At 53.7% G+C, this 20,614-nt stretch overlaps 1 protein-coding gene across 3 annotated transcripts in view; it reads right to left on the bottom strand.

The window, feature by feature from the left end:
* SSBP3 (single stranded DNA binding protein 3) overlaps positions 1-20,614 on the bottom strand; it is a 165,856-nt gene that overhangs the window by 22,066 nt on the left and 123,176 nt on the right. The window contains exons 6-7 of one of the 3 annotated variants that reach the window (XM_025288669.2): positions 4,068-4,148; positions 3,130-3,189 (exon numbers count right to left, since the gene is read on the bottom strand). The exons of 1 other annotated variant lie outside the window; for it this stretch is intronic. In XM_025288669.2, coding sequence (XP_025144454.1) covers positions 3,130-3,189; positions 4,068-4,148 — 141 coding nt within the window. The remainder of the gene's footprint in view (positions 1-3,129; positions 3,190-4,067; positions 4,149-20,614) is intronic. One more of the 3 variants, XM_025288670.2, reaches the window with a different exon arrangement.

Raw genomic sequence — 20,614 nt, 5'->3', positions numbered from 1 at the left:
ACAACGTCTCACAGTTTACCTTTAGAATAAATAGGGTGTGTGCGCGCACGTCTGGGGAGAGGGAGGCGTGTGGGAGGGCCACGCCAGCCTGGGGGTACTCGCTATTCGGAAGTGGCACTCCATACCTGCCATCCCATCTGCCTGGGGCTTTGGATGGTCTCTCTCTGGCACTGGGTGTTAGCTGTTCTGACCTCTTGCTTTCTCCCAGCTCTGCTTCCTCCACCGAGTTCCCAAGCTCTGAATCACTGGGCTGGCTAGTGTCTGTCCACTTGGGGGTTTGGGATATTTCTGAAGCCTGGTTACAGGACTCTGAGAGGACACAGGAAGGCCTGCCATTGAAGATGTCTGGTTTGGGGGCTCCTGGGGTGCTGAGGTGCCGGGAGGTCTTGAGAAGCCCCCATCTACTCTGGTGGAGTGGCCATGGGGATCAGAAACCTGCTTCCTGTCCAGGTAGCCCAGTGCTGACTATCAGTTCAGGCTGGAAGCTCTTCCTTGGCCTCCCCTAACCCTGCTGTGTGTCAGGACTCAGGAGCAGGGCAGGGCTGCCCAGAGGCCCAGGCGGGACCCACAGTCACTTTTCTCACTGGACTGACCCTGAGATGAGCACTAGGCCTCCTCTACCAGGGCAGTAAGGTATGTAGTGACCAAGGTAAAAGGGTCTTCACTGCAACAGCCAAAGCCCCAAGGTGTGAGAGAGAAGAATAACGGCTCATTGTACACGGGACTTCAAACGCCTGCCGTGCACACATCCTCAGGCCTGCTGGGCAGAGAGATGCCCTGGGGCTGTTCCATGGGCTCCTGGAAATAGGCCCGTGCCTCGCCTCCAGCACAGTCGGGTGGGTGCAGCAAGTGTCTGCCCAGGGGCCGGACGAAGTCCAGCAGCATCTGCTAGTCACTCGGCTGCGTGCCCAAGTTAGCGGGCTGGGTGGGGCAGGGGCTCCACTGGGATGTGAAGTCAGGGCTGCCCGACAACCCCCGATTCTATCCCTCTCCTCCTAAACCCTGCTGAAACCCACTGTTCGCCATCCACTCAGCTATCCTTGCTTGAAACACAACAATGCTCTCTGTACAAGGCACCAAACCCCTAGCCAGGGAGGCAGGTGGAGGATGGCCTTGCAAGACTTTTAAGTAGAAAGAAAGTGTTAATCACTCAGTGGTCTTTGCAACCTCGTGAACTGTGGCCTGCCAGGCTCCTCTCTGTCCATGGAATTTCCTAGGCAAGGATACTGGAGTGGGTTGAGTTGCCATTTCCTTCTCCAGAGGATCTTCCTGACCCAGGGATCAAACCAGACCAAAGTCAATGATCCTTAGCTCCTGGTCTCCCTAAGGGCCCTTCTATCACCCTAACCCAGGAGGTCATGCAAGCCTGAGCTGCTTCTTCCTCCTCAAGGCTGAGCTAACTGAGGGGGCACAGAGGCTCCTGTGGAACCAGGAGCCCCATGCCCAGGGGCAATTCCTGGGAAAGGGACACATCCCTGCCTGGAGAACAAAAATTCTTGAGTCCACAGGAAACTGGAAATCTGGATAGATTTCCAATGGAGGGTGGTGGGGAGGTTAGCCTGATTGATCTGTAATGCGAGGTACAGATGATGGATTTATTCTCCATTTGCTCTCTCGGGCACTTGCTCATGCTTAATTGATAAATAGAAACAAACATGTTTCCTCTCGCGTCCCTTAATTGCTGGAGGAAGGACCACAATTATGATAAGGAAGCATCTGTTCTCTCCTGCGGGCAGGAGGGCACAGTTCGGGCTAAGGAGAGCCTTGGATGGGCAGAAGGAAGAGCTGCTGCTGGGGCCCTGGCATGTGAGGCCAGAGAAGATCCACTTAATGACCCGTTAAAAACAAAGACGGGGCAACACATTTACAACTATGAAAACTAACTGAACCAGGGCAGCTGGAGACCAACACGGGCCCAGCTCACTGGGACACATAAGGAAGTCACTGCTCCACTCTGACCCTGTTTCCTCATCTGTGATATATCCTGGGCTCCCTCTTTGCTCAAAAAGCTGGGCCTCTAATTCTTGTCTAAGTTTTTCTCCTTCATGTCAGAGAAAATAGGAAAGAAAAGATTTTTGGAGGAAAAAAAAAATAAGTGGAAACTGGCAGGCTATTTAACTTTAAAACTGGAGTCCCCTGGTTATGAGCATCTCTCAAAAGTCCTCGTATATCTCACTAAGGGGGCTTTCTTGAGACAGAAAGGAGTCCATTCAGGTAATGTCAATCAAGCTGGTGACTACCTCCCAGCTCCAAAGGCAACAAGGGCTGGAGGTCCTGGCATTGCTGTCAGACTTCCTGATGGGCTTCTGCCAGGTCACTCTAAGAATTATGTATACAGAAATACTGGGGCACGTAATCAAAGTTCCCTGATGCTTCTTTAAAGTTTCTTCGAAGCCTGTCCACCCTCAAAAGAAGATACCCATCTTCACTTCGGCAGCTCTCCTCCTGCCCTTGGATGGGCTGAACCACGGAAGGCAGCTGGGGACCAATTTCTCCAGACCACTTAGAACTGCCAACCCTATGGGGCAGCATAAGGCATATAACCCCAGGCTGAAAAGCCCTCCCCACAAGTAGACCACTGGTCTAAGTACACGAACAAATCCTTTCTTGTTTTGAGTTGGGAAGCAACTGGGAAGCAGGCAGACATTGCTTAAAAACTCACAAATGTCCTGCTCGCTGCATCCAGGCTCCTGATCGAAGCATTCCTACGGGCCATTTCTCCCCTTAATAGCAGGATTATATTCACCAGCCTTGGTAATTCTCAAAAGCTTCCAGGGTAAAAAAAATGCACGTTGTCAATTAACTTCATTAAGGAGGAAGACCCTTTTCCAAGAAAGGGCTGGCAGGGAGGAGCTGAGGCATTACCACCTTCTTTAGAAGAGCAGAAACCCTGCACTCACACCCTGCTGCCCACAGCCCACTGGGAGAGGCAGGTATGATGCTGGGAGGGGCTGCATGGAGCATTGAATGGAAAACACAGTCCTCTCCGGGGACCTGCTTATAAGCTGCCTCCCACGTTAGTTAAAACTGTCTCTCCACCCCCTAACCCTTCTTGCAGATTCCGAGTCCAAGTCCAGCTGGGGTCAAGGGTGGCCCAGTGAGAGGAGAGAACACGAGAAGGTACAGTACCTGGTTTCCCATTCTGATCGGGGGCCGGGGGCCGCCTGCGTATCGTGGTGACATAAAAGGCTGCAATTACAGGGCGTTAGTTCAGTGACAGCCTGCAGTACTGAACGGTGACAGACACAAACGCGCACCACTCCACAAGTCCAGTTTTGTTACAACTAGTGATCTTTTAAACTGTCTTCCTCCCGGTGGCCTTGTCCCTCCGGGCAAAACTTCCTTTGGGCGGAGGGAGTGACGGAGGCACACCGTGCATCTGCTGAAAGCTCTACTCTGGGTGCCAGGGCAGCAGCTGGGGCTTGGCACAGGGCACGGAGGAGCAGTTACATCAGTGCAGGGTGAAGCGGAGACCTCTGCTGTAGGTAAGGGCAGGTGGAAGAACCCCAAAGGGACTCGTACAGGAAATTTCCCAGTGTGTAGACAAAGCTGGATGTGCACTCACACACACTCACACAACACCAACAAAGGGGGTAAGGAAGGGGAGCAGGGAGAAGGGAGGAGATACACAAGGCCAACAGGGAGGGGACAGCGGGCACCCTAACTCGATGCAGGGGAATGGGCAGAAAAGCTTTCTCAGCAGCGAAGAGTGCACACGGAGAAGGCGAGGGATGCAGCTTTGGTTACAAACAATGGTTAACCAAACTCAAAAACCAAACCAAAAGTGAGAGAGGACAAAACAAAAACGCAGAGGCCGCTGACAAGGTCACAGAAACAGTTCTCCTTTTCTTTTGGTTTCATATCCAAGAAGGGTGTGATGTCCAAGGAATGAAGACTATCTTTAGGGGGGAAAAAAGATGTATTTTGGGAGGAGGAGGAATCTCCTTGGTCAGGAAATCCTCAAAGGCAATGGCGAGAGCACGTTTTGATTTTTGTTTTTCCTCTGCTGGCTCTGTCCTCCTGGTGCCCCGCGCCCCCTGGCCGGCGGGCGGGCCACAGTGCGTTACCTGACTGTGGGGTCCCATCATGCTGCTGGGATTGTGAGGTGGAGGCTGTGCGTGCGGCGAGGGCTGTGACCCCGGAGGACCCTGTGAGGCCAGACAGTAGAGGCAGGTTATAGATCACAGCACATGGAGAAGCGCAGGAGAAGCTTAAAAGAACAAAAATTAAACCAAAAACGAAGGGCGGGCGGCGTGCGGGCGGCGGGCTCTGGTTGGCGGGGAGGTGCGAGCTGCTGCTTGGGTCACCGGCTCAATGGTGTAAAAGGGCGGGCGGGAGGGAGAGAAGCTGATAAACGCACTCACGGGGGATTTCCAGGCACGACAAATGAAATCAAGCTCCTTTGTGGAAGCACGCAGGAGTAGGCCGGCATGGTCTGCCGTTAGAGCGGAGTTTGCCATGTTAAATACGTTGGTTGAGACAGGCTCAGGGCGCGCAGTATGTGTGCGTGCTTAATCGCTCAGTCATGTCTGACTCTTTGCAATCCCACAGACTGTAACCCACCAGGCTCCTCTGTCCACGGGGATTCTCCAGGCAAGAATACTGGAGTGGGTTGCCATGTCCTCCTCCCGAGGATCTTCCCAACCCAGGGATCAAACCTGCATCTCCTGCACTGCACGTGGATTCTTTACCGCTGAGCCACCGGGGAAGCCCCAGGGCTTGCAGAAACTGACCTACCCTGCAGGGTGCCCACGTGCCACTTCCTGGGCCAGGGCCAGGCAAGGATGAGGCAACCAGTCTACTGAGGGGAGGGGGCTCTGACGGATAGATGGGAATAGACAGAGTGAGGTGGTGCCAGAGACTGAATACATGGGGGACAAGAGGAAGAGAGTGTCACTGAGTGAGTGCTCAGAGCACTTCATTAACACACCTTCACTTGGAATTGGCCCCGGGAAGTGGGTTTCTCATTTCTATCAGTGACGACAATGAGTATCAAGGGATAGGGAGACTTGGCCACAGCCACACAACCGGAAGATGGCAAGGACAGGAGGAGAAGCCGGATGGGTGCAAGGCTCACCCTGGCCTCTGCAGTCCAGGCCTGAGAGGGTGTGTGGGGGAGCAGGGTCAGGGCTGGGTGACAGGAGGAGATGCTGGGGCTAAACACTCCAGCTGGCGGGAAGCCACCCTCGTCCCCGGCTGACCCCTGAAGCTCTGGGCTATATGCTGGCCTTGACTCCCCACAGGAGAGATGGGCAGAAGAATTCACACTTAAACCACAGAGCTGACCAAAGCATGGGGTGCAGCCCATTAGTGGGTGGTGAAATCAATTTAGTGGGTTGCAACCATTGTTTTTAAAAACCTGGAACAGAATAAAAAATAGCGTAGAAAACATCAGACAGCTTTGTGTGTTTTAAGGAAATACTCTTCATTAATCTCTATTTATAAATATGTGTGTGTGTGTGTGTGTGTGTGTATGTACTGGGTCACTGTGTCAAATGTATTTTCTACTGTGGGTCCCAGTCAAAAAACATGAAAATCTGGTCAGGGAAGCACCTTGCTGCCAACTCGGATATTCAGAGCAAGATGCTGGTGCTGGCAAGGAGAATGTGAAAGTCACTTCTGTCGTGTCTCTTTGTGACCCCACGGACTGTAGCCCGCCAGGCTCCTCTGTCCATGGCAAGGATACTGGAGTGGGTGGCATTCCCTTCTCCAGGGGGTCCTTCTAACCCAGGGATCGAACCCAGGTCTCCTGCACTGCAGGCAGATTCTTTACTGTCTGAGCCACCAGGAAAGCCTGCTGGTGAGAAACACAACCCAATTCACTCTTTTGGGGCTATATCACTACCCTTGGAAGTTGAGAAAAATCCAAAATATGCAGAGAGGATGAGTATGGTTTCATTTAAAAAGAGAAGGAAAATGACTCTTGGGGCATGGTTTTCTCCTCAGTCTCCTCCCTGGAAGCCAGGCTGCTCAGCCTGTTGCTGGCTCAGCAAGCACAGCCCAGAGAGTGGAGCCTGTGGGGGGGGGTGGGGGGAGTGGTGGGGGGGTGGGCGTGGGGTGGGCTAAGACCAGTGGGCATGGAGACAGAGAGAGGTGTGCAGAGAGGGGCGAGGGGGCCGTGCCCGGGACAGGCCTGGAGCTTCTCGCCTGAGCATGGGGCTGCTCACTTCCGGAAAGCTCCATGGAGCAGATGTTCCCCTACCTGCCACACTAATTTCAACAAGTGTGTGTCTTTCTAGCGGCTGCCAGCAACGGCATGGTTTGTTACCATGAGCAATTTTCTTAATTAACAGACATTAATTAGCCATTTAGCAATTTTGCAAGCATTTGTTTAGCGGCTTTCCTAAACATGAATACCACTGTGATAATGGCACTGATTAGAGGGTCCCCTAATTAACAGCACAGGGAAGGAAAATTGAAATCACATAAATTAAAAAGGGAGGGGAAGTTAATGAAGGCGGGACATATTTGCACCTGCAAGTCTTTTGTACCATGAAACTTGGGTGCAATGTAAACAAAATAAGATAATTTGGAGCCAACCCCCCCAAAAAAGGAAAATGAAAAGCAGGGAGGAGGAGGGTTCAAGGGTGAGGTCCAGTCGCCAAGAGGGAGCAAAAGGCCTTCTGTCAGTCCTCAGCTCTTGGCAGGAGGAGTGCCTCCTCCCTCCCGAGCCTCCGCCGCCCTCTCCAGTAACATCCCAATTCTCAGGGCCAGCAGTGTGGCTCGGGCAGGGCTCTCACACCTGTGCACCCTGGCAGCCAGGGGAGGTAAAGAAAGCCTGGTTTTCTGAGTGATCAGAGAAAAAGTAAGTAAAGCTCCCCAGATACCCCCAGGGGGGCCTTGGTCAATGGCAGTCTTTGGTAAGAGCCAACACTCAAACCCGAGTCTTTTCTAAGCCACCTCTCAGCCCTGAATTCCGGCCGCCTGGGCCCTGGGAGGTCCAGAGGGCCAAGCTGCCCCCTGCACCTCCCCCCTAGAAGCTTCCTCTGGGACTCGGCTGCCTGGACCCCAGTGAGTGGACATGGAACAACTTGGCCTCAATGCAGCTGCCTCAAGACAAGTGACAAGCAGTAAGGGAGTGTGGCTGGTCAGTGAGGCCCCAGCAACTTCCCTGATCTGCGGGCAGCCATGAGAAGCCAGCTGATAAGCCCAGAGAGGAGGCAGCAGCTCTGAAGTCTCTCCTCTGACTTGGAGCCAGGGTTTGGAATACTGAGGACATGGGAACTCTAGCCCAGGCCAGCTGGTCATCTGAAAAGAAACGCCACCACAATCTGGACACAGGCAAAGATACAGCTCAGCATTCACCTTCCTAGATCCAATCAGGCTGCCCAGGCTCTGCTTCTGTACTTCCCAGCATGGTCCCCAGCACTACCTGGAGCATTATAGGCCAGGAAGCTTCTCTTTTACAGAGCCAGATGCCCACCTTCCCCAATGGGTAACCAACATCCTCCCAAATCTTCATGCTCTGCATCTCTGTTACCTCCACTCAGCCTGAAAGCTCCCCATTTCTACATGCATGTCCAGGTTCTGTCCCAGAGACTGGATGCAACAGCACTGTACACTTGGCTTGTTCTCAGGAGCACAGAATGGAACTCCACGTTGGGGAAAGGTCTGCTCATGTAGATGACGACAGACGTGTTGTGTTGCCCATCTTCACGAGACTGTATGGCATCTGCTGCCCTGTGCTTTATTAAATCACAAAAGAGTGTTCTTTTCTTTCTTGTCTACATTCTCAACCAAAGACTGACAGGTCAGTTTAGAGAAGACAGACCTTTGGTCTTTTCAACTTGCTACCCACTCAAGCAAAAGGCTATGTAGGAAGCAGACCAAAAAAGAAAAAGACCCTGCTTTAAGATTCTGACCTTTGTTGGGATATTGGCTTTCCTCTTCCCCAAACCCTGCACAGCTCTGGCAGGCAGGTAGAGAGGATGGAGGTAGAAGGTGAGAGAGGGCAAGAGCCTTAAAGTTGGTAACAGTGAGTGTTGTTCCCACACAGGTCCACTGCCCTCCCCAGTGGGGCCTTCCTGGTTTCCACTTGAAAGCTTTAGAAGAACCCAAAATAGGTACATCTGGAAGCCTGCTTCGCCAGGATGAGCCTCTGCATCCAGGTCTGGACCTTGGAGGCTTTCCATCCAGGTGCTGCCTAGTCAACTGGGAGAGGAGGTGGATAGGGGCAGACATCTGAGGTGCACAGAGTATCAGGCTGGACCGGGCTGGGGGTCGTCCCACCAGAAACTTGGGGAGAACCTCACCTGCCCAGCAGTCACCTGCTTGTTGGTGGCTCTGACAGATCAATTCTTCCAATGTTCTTCACTTATGGGGGAGAAGAGAGGCGCAGGACAGAGGTGTGACTTGCTCAAGGCCACAGAGATGAAGCTGGTGGCTGAGCCACATCACTTCACTCCAGTCAAGAGATCTCTTCATGATATCATCCCCCCATCCATTGCAAAGAAACAGGGTTTGAAAAGAACTGGGTTCATTCAAACCCTGACTCTCTGCCACTGACTGCACTTCCCTCCAGGATGAAACGGGAGTAACTGTAGTAAGAATAATGAACCCACACCTGCCGCACAGCACTAGCGGCGTCACCTGGATCAGTTCATGTCACTCAACTCCTTGCAGGAAGGGAGAACAGGCTCAGCAAGCCAAAGCCACTTGCCTAGGATTACAAACTATTAGTGGTGGGTCCAGGCGGATTCTAGAGTCCAAGGAGCCTAGCCAGTCCACCATCCTATTCCTACAAGCCCTTGAGCAGTCAGAGGCTGAAGGACTTGGGGGTACATCCAGCCACTCACCCACATACATAGCCTGGGTGCTGACCTCCCACATGTCTGGGGTAAGGAAAGGTCACAGAGGTGCACTGGACTCGTCTCGTCTTGGCCCAGGAAGCTCCCAGGCTAGCTAGGGAGAAGGATGAGGACACAGTGACAAACAGGCTGCAGTGTCGGGTTAAAACTACCATGGGCTCCAAGGGAAGGGGACAGGCAAACTGAGGCCCAGGGTGGCCACAGATGGAGGCCAATGGGAGCAGGGATGAGAACAAGGCCCCCTGGGGGGTCAGAACTCTCACACTGTTCCATAGTGCCTCCACGGGGCGACAGCAAGGAGACTTGACACTGAATCTGGGAAAAGGAAAGAGACATGCCCACATCCTGTCTGGACCTCAATCTGCCCCAGAACCTGTTAATGGACTTGCCATTCCTCTCAGATGTTCCTGAGATCTCCGACCAATGACACGTAAGCCCGCACTTCCTTATGCCTTTTCCTGCCACTTCAGCGTTGAGTGGTCTAACATCCAGTAACATCTAGGGCCTCAGGAGGCTCTGCTATGGGTGTGACTGAGGCAAATGCCAGGCCATTCCACTCCAACTCTGGATGCAGACGGTTTAGTGAAAGAGCCTTTGCCGTCATTGATGTGGTGGGGAGCAGAGCACAACGGATCAGAGGTCTCGGTAGAAAAGCACCTCAGGGGGCTTCCCCGGTGGTCCAGTGGTTAGGACTCCGCTCTTTCACTGTAGGAGGCACAGGTTCAATCCCTGATTGAGGAAGTACTGCATGCCTCGAGGTATGGCCAAATAAATAACTTTATAAAAAAGAAAAGAAAAGCACCAAAGAACTGTCAGCAGGGCCTAGCTATTGCCATGTTTTGATCAAGTCCCTGCATCTCCCCGAAGCCATTCTTGAGAAATGTGCTTGTGCACGATGGGGGTGGGGAACACTTCCTGGCATCCAGCCCAACTCCTCAGGACGCACTGTGGGTCCAGTTTCCTTACATGGAACATGGGACATTCTACAGATACCTCAGAGAGGTGGTTCAGCTGACAGTGACGGGCCTAGATCCCCAAGCTTCCACAGTCCCCACGCCTCACGCTCCAAAGCCACTCACAGCCCATCTACATGGAAGGCAAGAACTAGACGTATACTCTGCAGGAGCACCCTCCTGAGCCTGCTGAAAGGCCACACATCCTCCTTTGTGAAGCTTGACCTACTCTACCCTAGCCAAGCACACTCCAAATATGGTACATCCTCTATGGACGTCTCGCCTTATCTCTGGATGTCACATGAGCTCCTCCAGGGCAGTGACACAGTCCCCACGTGGATGTCCAGGGCAGGGCCCGAGCAGAATGCTGAGCCTCCGCCAGCAGGCAGACCCCACAGCCACAGTCAGCCAGCCCTGGGGGGAACACATCTAACACTTGGTGTTCAAGGAACCAGGAGGAAACATTAGTAACAACAGGGTAACCAAGTTGGTCCTTTCAGCTAAAGACTCCTGGGAGTAAGGGAGGATGACATCTTAAAATTAAAAACCAGATAGGGACTTCTCTGGTTGTACAGTGGTTAAGAACTCACCCGCCAATGCAGAGGATGTGAGTTTGATCCCGGATCCAGGAACTAAGATCCTAAATGCCATGGGACAACTAAGGACGCAGGTCACAACTACCGAAGCCCGCGCACCTAGAACCCAGGCTCCACAACGAGAGAAGCCACTGCAATAAAACCAAGCATCACAACTAGAGAGGAGCCCCTGCTTATCCTAACTACAGGAAGCTTCGCACAGTAACAAAGCCCCAGCAGAGTCAAAAATAAAACTTTAAAAAAATTGCTTTTTAAAAAAATAATCTGTATTAATTTTTAAGGAGAGAGGTAATGAAAGCTATGTGCTAAGTTTAGTATTTCCAAATTCACGGCTCCTTCACCAAATGCCACCCCACACTCCCCGAAGCTGCCTTCAACCTGCCTAGGAATCATGGACTCTCAGAGAAACAGAACTAGGACTGAGTCCCAGGTTTTCTGGGTACAGAGGTTGGCCAGTGGGGAGAGCTCGGCCATGAAAGCCCAAGGCACCCGGGCTGCAGTTCTGCCTGGCATCCCCAGCCAGGCCCTTAAGGGCACAAGGAGTCCAGGTGACACTCCTTGCAGAAAAGCTCTGAGAGTGCTCTCACACACTGAGGGCTTCATCATCACCACCTTGGCCAGATCTGCCTTTAGTCAGAGGGCCTTCGGGGAAAGGGGACCTGAAATTTTAGGTTGCTAAGAGACAAAACGTTCCCCACATCCCCGTCCCCCTCCCCAACTCCTGGGGGCGGGGGGCAGGGACACTGGCCACTGGAGAGGCAAGGCTGCAGGGATGGGTTTCATTGACTGGCAGGGGGAGACAGACAACCCACATTATTGGTGGCCTTGTGTAATCCGCCTATTGGGCGTGTTACTGTAATTGAGTGAATATAAAATTACATTAATTATACACATGGCAACAGGCATGCAACAGACAATCCAATTTTGCTCCTTGGACACGAATGCTGATGGAAAATGCCGTAAGCCCATTCTGGGGAGAGGGCCAAGGTGTGCCCGTGTGCCACTGACATCCACATCCGTCACCACAGTCTACCTCCGCCCACAGCCTCCCTGCAGCAGGAGGCTGACCACCTGGCGGGGTGACAGAGGGGGCTCTGAACTGCCCCCTCCCTCTGACATGCAGTTCATCACAGGAAAAGTTATTTCTTCATTTCAAACCACGGGAACGAACTCGGCAGTGGCTTTGGACAGTTGCCGTCCTATCCTGGTTCTATGTGTCCCCTCTGAGGAAGAGACGTCTTCACGTGTGTGGACATGGGCAGAAAAGGTCAGAGGTGGAGCTGAAATTACCAGTTCGAGGGGACGGGGGGCTGAGCTGGGCCATACTCAATCATGGAGCCATGACCAGGTGGCGGCTCGGCCCTGGGAGCTCAGTCGGGGGGCTGTCAGCTGCCTAGGAGACGAGCCCACAGCAATCATGATCCTCCATGGGCACAAGGCAAAGCAGGGGGCAAGTGGTGGCAGCCCGTCTTCCTGACAGGGTGGGAAGTCATCAATGAAAGGCAGACAGTACACAGTGCGTCCCCCTCGGGTCACCTCTGCATGACGTCAGGAATCCTCACAGCCACCGGGGTCCACTCAGTTCAAGGTCAGTGACAGACACACTGATTCCAGCTGAGCAAAGGCCCCGGCTCCCCTCCCCTCTCCTCCTCCCTGGGCCTCTCGGAGGAGCCAGGACAGCGCCAGGCAGGTGGCCAGGGTGAGAGGTCCACTCTCTTGTGAATCTGGCTTCCTGAGACAGGCCGCCAGACACCCGCAGAAGGCGCTCAGAGCATGTACTCCAGAGGTCCCACGGAGACAGAGACGCAGAATCAGCAGGAGACGGTTTTCAAAACAAAGGGAGGAAGCACGGTAAATGAAAGTACAGGCAGCAGCATGGCATCCAAGGCCTAACGCAGAGCCCCCCGCCCCTGCCCCGTGCTGCTCCCGTCTGCCCCAGCCCTGAGCACGGACAGGAAAGCTGAGCCCCAGGGATGTGCTCCCAGGCCCAGGCTTGGCGCCCTGCACCACACCTGGAGTGGAGGCTGGAGGTCAGCTGCCACTTGAGGACACCAAGAGCACGTCCACAACACTGAGCTGCCAGAAAAGTCAGCAAGCTATGGCTCGGGGCCAAGGCTGGCCTGTCATCTGCTTTTGTAAATAAAGTTTTATCAGAATACAGCTATGTTCATTTGTGTACCGTTTGAATCTGCTTTCATGTTACATCTGAACATATCTGAGCAGTCAGGACAGAGACCAGATGGTCCACAAAGCCTGAAATATTTATTATCTGGCCCTTCACAGAAGAACTTTGCTGATCCTTGAGCTTAGTAATGGTTTTCAAGACTTAAGAGGGAAAAAACTGGATTTTTTTTTTTAACTCAGCACTACAATTTTTAGGAAAAAAAAATTATTTGGCTATGCAGGGTCTTACTTAGTTGTGGCATGTGGGATCTAGTTCCTTGACCAGGGATTGAACCTGGGACCCCTGCATTGGGAGCATGGATTCTTAGCCACTGGATCACCAGGGAAATCCCAAATTGGGGTCTTTTTAAATTCTCAAGGAAAAGCAAAACAGTACTAGTATCTATCAATACCTTCTAACTTAAACCTCACCATCTCTCTAGTAAGATAAATGAAGCAAAAATCAACCCCATTTTACAAAGGATAAAAATGAAGTCCAGCGATGTTACAGTATTATTTACCAGAGCCAGGATTTATCCCACTGAGGATAAGAGATTGTGCCCAGACCTGGGTCAGCAAACCTGAGTTCTGGTTCCCCCACCAACATGCCATGTGACCAATCTCTGAGCCCCAGGTTTCTGGGCCACTGGTCTTAAACAAAATGATCTTTCATTATTATAATACAATACAATAAACAGCCTTCATGTCCAGCTGGTTGGTTCCAGAGCATCTCCTTGCTAACGATCTTCCCTATGTTCATTCTTGCCGCAACGCTGGGGAACACACTCCTCCCTGGCTTGCCAGCACAAAACATTCTGAAGACTTGATCCCAACCCTGAGTTCTTTCAGGAGGTTTGTGCTGTTTGACCTTCTCCAGTGCAGTAAATTCTGAGTAGTTCTCTAGGGTCATTTCAGGAAAGGGCTCTAACCTCAAATGCTGTGGTGGAGTGGTGGAGGGGCTAGGAGAGGCGACTCTGCCTCCAGCCATTGCTGCTGAACACTTGAGGCCTCGCTGCTAAAGATTCTTTGCATGTGCTGTGTCCACAGAACTGAGCACTCTTTCCAGGGACTCGGGAAAAAGCATTAATACACAGAACTTATGGGCAAAACCCATGTTCACCCTGGCAGTGCACCCAGCCAGTGGGTCCCAGCAGCCTGGGCAAAGTGTGTGCTAAGCATTGGAGACACAAAAATAAGCAGGAACTGTGGCCTTCCCCCAAAAGTGTTCCTGGTGGTGCGGAGAGACCAAGGCACAACTGGGACCATAACAGCTTTCAAACAGAGGCAGGCACCAGGTGCACTAGGGAATGAGGGGCAGCAATCGCAGAGCAATCACACTGAGTAGGCAGGAGGTGGAAGGCTAGTCTGGAGTTCCCTGGCAGAGCAGAAATGGAAGAGGCTTCTGGCCTGAGGTGGGCACCTGGCGGGGGCAGGAGAGGGCCTGGTGCTGGAGGGTCTCATGCACAAGATGGCGACCCTGGGGCTGGAAGTGGGGCTAAGGAGTGGGGTCATTAACCCTTGGGAGCTTGTGCAAGGGGGTAGCAATCAGACCTGTCTTGGGAAGCACACATCTGTTCCATTCCTTTCCAAAGATGCTTCTATATCCTCCTTCAAGTTAGAAGTAAAGACCTATGGCCCCTGGAAAACAGTGAGTTCACGGCTGTCTGGGGTGCTAATTCCCATCTCCTGCTGACTACACATGGAGTGTGTGCCTGCTCCCCCACTAAGCCACTCTCTAGCCCTGAGCAGCCAGCTCGCATCAATGTTGGTGAAGGTTTCCAAGACCCAGTCCTGGCCATGTAGGTTTCTGGCAGGCATCCAGAGAGCACACCCTCTTCTCCCCAGTGTCTACTGGGTAGAGACTGGCTCTCTGGTAAGTGGGAGAGGCAGAGACACACCCAGGATCCAGAACCATGCCAATCCCGCAGAACACAGGGAGGATGCCCACCTTGCCTAGAGAACCAAACCTCCCCACCCCCATCCCCAAAGACTGCCTTTTGCTCTGAAAACAGACAGGGCTGCAAAGACGCATCCCGCTCCTGCCTGCCAGCCTCCACACCACCTCTCGCCAACGCTCAGGCTCTGCTGTTAATCACGGCAGCACAGTGAAGGCGAGGTGCATATTAATAAGGCACTGCCTGGTCCACCCAGAGAATTCTTGCTCTACTTTAAGCTCTCTGGGCACATGCATGCACACAGCCTTCTTGCCCTACCCCTTTACACCCCGACAGACGATCCAAAAAGTACAGATTCATCATAATGACCAGGACAGGGAGACACAAGGCTGTGGGAGCTATAAATCCAGATACCAGAATTCAACCCCAGCTGTCCACTGGGCAGAAGAGGGAACAGCAGAGTTAGCTAAGGTTTCCCCATTAGCTTTGTGGTTTCCTGGATAACTGGGTGGCTTCTTCTGCTTCTGTCTCCCTGAGCTTAGGGAATGAACCAGGTTCTTGTCTTCCTTCCTAGAAGAAGCAATAGGATGGGGTGAGGGAAAGAGCCAGAAACCAGGGGAAAGATGGGCTGAAGGAGGCTGGCCCATGGTCACACAGTGGGCTGGCACATCTCAGTGGCCACATGAGGGGCAGCTGTGTGGTGGGTGCTGCTGGAAGGGCCCCAGATTCATGGGCCAGGGGTATGGTCTGCAGTCCCCTTCAGAACTCCCCAGCTTTGCCTGAAAAGAGGGCTGCCACCTTCCCAAAGAGAGTCACAGATCCTGAGACTCCAGTACTCTGTCTGGGGCTGTGGACCAGCCTCATCACAGGGTGGCTGCCCATACACAGAGCTGTACTCAGATCCTCCAGCCTTGTGGGATACTTCAGGAAGCCCCTCTTTCCTGACTAAGCCTTCCTATTACCCCACTCCTAGGGAGCTGACTCCTTGCCCATTAACATGTAACCTGTCTGAATGTGACAAGTGGCTCTCACCAACCCCACCTGACGTGGGGAACTCTTCAGCCAACTCCACACAAGACATCTGGCCCTTGAAGTGCTCCATTACTTACTTCTTCTGCCCCTGATGCCCCCAGAGGACAAGGTTCTTCAATGTACCACTATATCTCCCATGTCCACTCCTTCTAATGTTGTATCTTTATGATGAGCAGACTGAGGTGCAGAATGGTAAAAGCATTGCCCCAGAACAGACTGCAAGTCTCCAAAATCTTAGACCCTTTCCATAAACACAGTTAAGTCTCGTGGAGTCAGACACTATAATTAATCTGAGAAAGAGGCACTTAATCAGATCCACATTTTGGGTGTATCTTTTTTGACCTGGAGGCAAGGACAGGACAAGACTCTGTCAAAGTCTTCTTGAATAAAAGTGACCTGAAACTGAAGAGTCTTCAAGAAGGGGAGGGGAGAATTCTGCAGTCTGTAGAAGAGGCCATGCAGACAAGCTGGAGGGGCAGGGCTGGGTCTGAGAGCACAAGCTCTGGCCCTTGTCCCAAAGATCAATAGCTGGTCCATCAACGGGGCTAGACCACAAAGAGCTCTGAGTGTCTCACCAACAGCTTGGATTGTATTGTATTGTATCTAACGAAGGGATACCACTGGCAAGACGACGACTTGATGGAGTGAATGAACCCCTCCAGTGACCTGCAGGGAGCCCAGGCTGGAGTCCACCCCGTGAACCAGGAACACCTGGAGCCAGAGACTGCCTACCTCCCAGCCCTGGGAGCCCAGCAGGGCCAGGCAGAGAGGTGTCCCTCCCGGATGTGCACTGAAGGATCGGACGGCCGGACGCCAGCCCCTGGGAAGGAGCCCTTGTACGGACACCTCCACCGCTTTTCATTCTGAACACATTCCCACACTCAGAGCTGGTGAAGCAGGTGGAGCTGTTCCTATTTTACAGGTGGAGAAACAGAAACTCCAATGATAGCCGGGTGAGTCACTAGTGACAGAACTCTGGAGTACAGTCAGCCCTCCGTACCCACGGAGGCAGAACTCGCGGGTAGGGAGGCAGACTGCACTCAGCCATTTTATATAAGGGACTTGAACATCATCGGCAGATCCTGGTGTCCAAGGGGTCCTGGAACCAACCCCGGTGGACACCGAGGGACGACTGTATGGGTGAAGACCCAGACCCCTGGGCGGGAGAGCAGATGCTAACTCACAACAGCGAGCTCACCTTGATGAGCCTGGCAGGAACTGGGCATACAACCTGCTCCCCTGCCAGCTCCTGTCAGCAGACAAGAGAACAAGGAGTCACCATGCCAGGGCCCAAGGGGGTAGCCAGGTGGGCAGGATTAAGTGAGGTAACACGTTAAAGACCCAAATAAGACTCAGTGCTAGCAGGTGCCATAAACCCCAGTCTAACTAAAGGGTTAAGTCCTAAAAAGGCAATCCACCTCGAGAATACCCTGAATCTCTTCCACACATCACTGCCACCACAGCTGTGCTAAGCCCCTGAGACAAACTTCTGGAAAAAGGAGAAAACTCCTGGGGGCCCTTGCTCTCGGTTGAGCTGGAAGACCTACCTCCACCCTGGCCTCTAGCTTGAAGAACAGCCCAGAACACTCCTGCTTGTGTCTGTAACACAGGACCCAGAGTGCTTACCTACGCCAGGTGCCTGGCAGGGCTTCACAGGCATTATTTCATGGTGTCCCCACCACCACTCCAAGAGGCAGGGGGTATATTCACCCCCAACTGTCAGGTGAAGCAGCTGAGGTTCAGACAGTTGAATGGACTTTCCCAAGGCAACCGATGTGCCAACCCAGGCTCCATGACCCAGGGCCACCAGGAAGCACGTTTAGAGAGGGTGTGGGAGGGATGGGACACGCTGGGGGCAGGTGAGCTAAAGGCTCACGGGAGCTCCAGGGGCCCAGCCACTGGGCCTTCTGACCATTGCTCATCCTGGATCCTGAACGGGTCATATTTCCAAGGCAGTAATCAACCATCACCGAACAAGAGTGTGTGTGTGTGTGTGTATGTGTGTGTGTGTGTGTGTGTGTGTGTGTGCACGCACACACGTTAAAGTTGCTTCAATCAGGTCCAACTCCTTGCAACCCCATGGACTGTAGCCCCCCAGGCTCCCCTGTCCATGGGATTCTCCAGGCAAGAATACTGGAGTAGGTTGCCATGGCCTCCTCCAGGGGATCTTCCTGACCCAGGGATCGAACCCATATCATACATGTATATGTATAGTCAATCCTCAACAGAGCTCCACAAAGGAAGCATTACAATTTGCCTAGAGAGTTTGGACAACCTCCCCAGAACATGTCACCAGGAGCAGCAGGGGGCTGTCCTGCTCCTGCTCACAGCCACTGCATGCTGTGCCAATCCTCTTTGGAGGCCTCTGCCACAGCTGGGTGCCCTCTGCTCCCCTTCCCCCACACTGTGCCCAGCTGAAGTGGCATCTCCCGGGTCAGGGAGAACTCTGGGGAGACCAGCACCCAGCACAGAGCCGACACCTCATGGAGGCTGTGGCCTCCCCACTCATGCTCTTACCAAGTCTAACCCCGCCCTTTTGGTCGTAGAAAGAGATGGGGCTTTCTGGAACCCAAGGGTGGGCCTGGGCCTGGGATGTCATTGATTCCAAGGCCTTCATTTGAAGGAAGGAGCTTGTCAGGGAAAGGTCAGCTGGAGGGTTAATCTAGGCAGAAACTGAACATGAACTCACAGCCCACACTGTGTTGTCTCCTGCTGTGTTCCCCAGCTCTCAGAACCTCAGCAAGATGCTAGAAAGCCCTGTGACCACCTAGTCTGCCCCCAGAGCCCCAGGCCCAGCCCAGACTCCTCAAAAGGCAGCTTCCTTTCAGGGCAACATGCTCATACTCAGGGGGTCTATCTCAACCCACATGATGCCAAGGCATGTTATTACAGGATTCCACTGGAATTCCCTTCCTCAAACCTCTTCTGCTACTAGGCTGTGGAATCTGACCTTTTTTTTTTTTTCCTTTAAAGGAAAAAAAGCTCAGCATGATCTGTAGAGAACGGGGCATGAGCGGAGGAGGGTCTATCCTGCCCCCGGCCCACGAGAGGTGAGGACATCATCTGGGGGACAGATGTGGCCCTAGTGCTGTGAGAACACTCATGGCAGAGCAGCTCTCCAGCACAGGGGGAGAAACTCAGTTTTAAGAGAAACCCAGGTCCAAAGAGAAAAAGGATAAACCAGCCCAAGGTCTTAATAAACCAGAGGTGAGAATGCGCTAACACCTATCCTTGAGCATCAGATCTGTAAAAGTCAGAGATTCAAGCAGTTGGTTCAGAGCTCAAGAGAAGGTCGGGGGGAGGCAGTCATGGCCACTGGGGTCTCCTGGGATGGGAGGAACAGTAGCTGAGCACAGCCTGGTCTCCTCCACCCTAGGGTCCTTCCGGAGCCACTCCCCTGCCTCTCCCTGCAGAGGCATTGAAGCCAGGAGGGTTCGGGGCGGCTCGGGCACGCAGCAGGACTGGCCGCAGCCCAAGGGCTCTGGGGTGTGGGGCCGGATCCACGACAGGGGGCGGTCGAGGCCTGTGGAGCTGCCGGGTGCTTTGTTACCGAGCAAACCACCCAGGCACTGACTACTGATGCATAGCTAACAGGGCAGCAGACACTGATTTATGTTCAACTTTCCATTTCATCAGAGAGAGTTTACGGTGTGACCGTGTGGAGTTCACATTTGCAGGGAGGGGGGCAGATCGAGTGTGCAAATGCACGCACATGCCCACGGGTGCATACAGGCACACGTGATGGTCACGGCCACAACTTTTTTTTTTTTCTGTATAGAAGAGAAGGTGACGGGGGCAATGCTGCCTGACTTATCACGAGTAACCTCCTGTCCACTGTTGCTAGGAGCCCCGGGTCGGTCATCTGCCCCGGGGCAGACATTAGGCACCAGGCTGGCTGCCGGGCAGGGTGGGAGAGCAGCCCGACCTTTGAGAAGGTGGTACTGGCCTGAAAAGAAGTCTTCCCCCACCCTTCTCCTGTCCTAGCCTTTCTGCATGGGCCAGGTGAATGTGAGGGGAGCCTGCGTGTGGGTTCACAGCAGGGAAGGGAGGAACAGGCCAGTCCACAGCACTTTAGAGTGCCCTCTTGGGCACCCCTCACCGGACTGATGAGCAAACTAAGGCCCAGAGAGGGGAGGATGGCCCCCCAAGGACACATGGCAGTTTGGAAGTAGGGCTGGACTCAAACCAGGGTGTCCAACTCCCAGGGCAGGGCTCTTCAGGCTTAAAGGGCACCCCTGGCTTCATTTCAGTAACCAAGAGATGCTGCTGGTGTTGGAGCCAAGGCTTGGAACAGGTGGGAGCTGGGGGTGGGAACAGCAGCAGCGCCCCACCTCCCAGCATGGCCCAGGGCCCAGCATTTGGGATGCCCCGCCTCCTCTCTAATCCTTCTCAGCAGGGGTGACCCTGCCTTCTGTCAGTCTGGAGGCAGACAGCCGGGCAAGGGATGGGGAGGAGGAGTGCTTCTGTCCCCTGGAGGGCCTGGCACTCCCAGCCCTGACGCAGCACCTCTGTCCTCCCGCACCGACCCCCTCTGCTCACCAGGGAGCAGACAGGGGCGAGGGGCTGGGGTTGGAGGGCAGGCCCAGGGAGGGGAGGAATCCACCAGCAGACAGAGGGCTCATCAAGAAGCTCTGAATCCCCCTCGCCCTGTCCAGAGCCTCTCTTCCCTGAGCAACAATGCGGCCAATCTGAGCCTCAGTTTCCTCATCCAGAAGTGGGAACACTGTCAGCTCTCAGGCCTACCTAACAGGCAAACACGAGCACAAAGGGAGAACCTTCTCTAACCTGCAGAATGTTCTACCAGCAGCCATGAGAAGGGTTCACCCAGTTTCACTTTAGGGTCTCTGAGCACAGCTGGAGAGGCCAAGCAGGGCCAGTCTGGACAGCCGTGGGACCACGTGCGGGGGCCCTCCCTTGTTGACGGGAGGCTCCCACAGGGCAGGAGGCATGAGAGACTCAGCGAAAAGTTGGACCTCGGCCCTCACCTGCCTCTTCCTGCTCTGCTCTCCAACCCCCCAGCTCCAACACCCAGCGAGGGGCCACCCGGTCGAGAGGGGGCACCAACCACAGCATTTAGTCACCACTCCAGCTCAGGCCTAGCCACCTCCTGAGATGACCACAGCCTGGGCTCCAACCCCACCTGGCCACCCCCTCCAGGCCACTGGGGC

The sequence above is a fragment of the Bubalus bubalis genome, chromosome 6 (assembly GCF_019923935.1).
Source record: "Bubalus bubalis isolate 160015118507 breed Murrah chromosome 6, NDDB_SH_1, whole genome shotgun sequence".
Lineage (NCBI taxonomy): Eukaryota > Metazoa > Chordata > Mammalia > Artiodactyla > Bovidae > Bubalus > Bubalus bubalis.
This window is presented reverse-complemented; position numbering and strand designations above follow the sequence as displayed.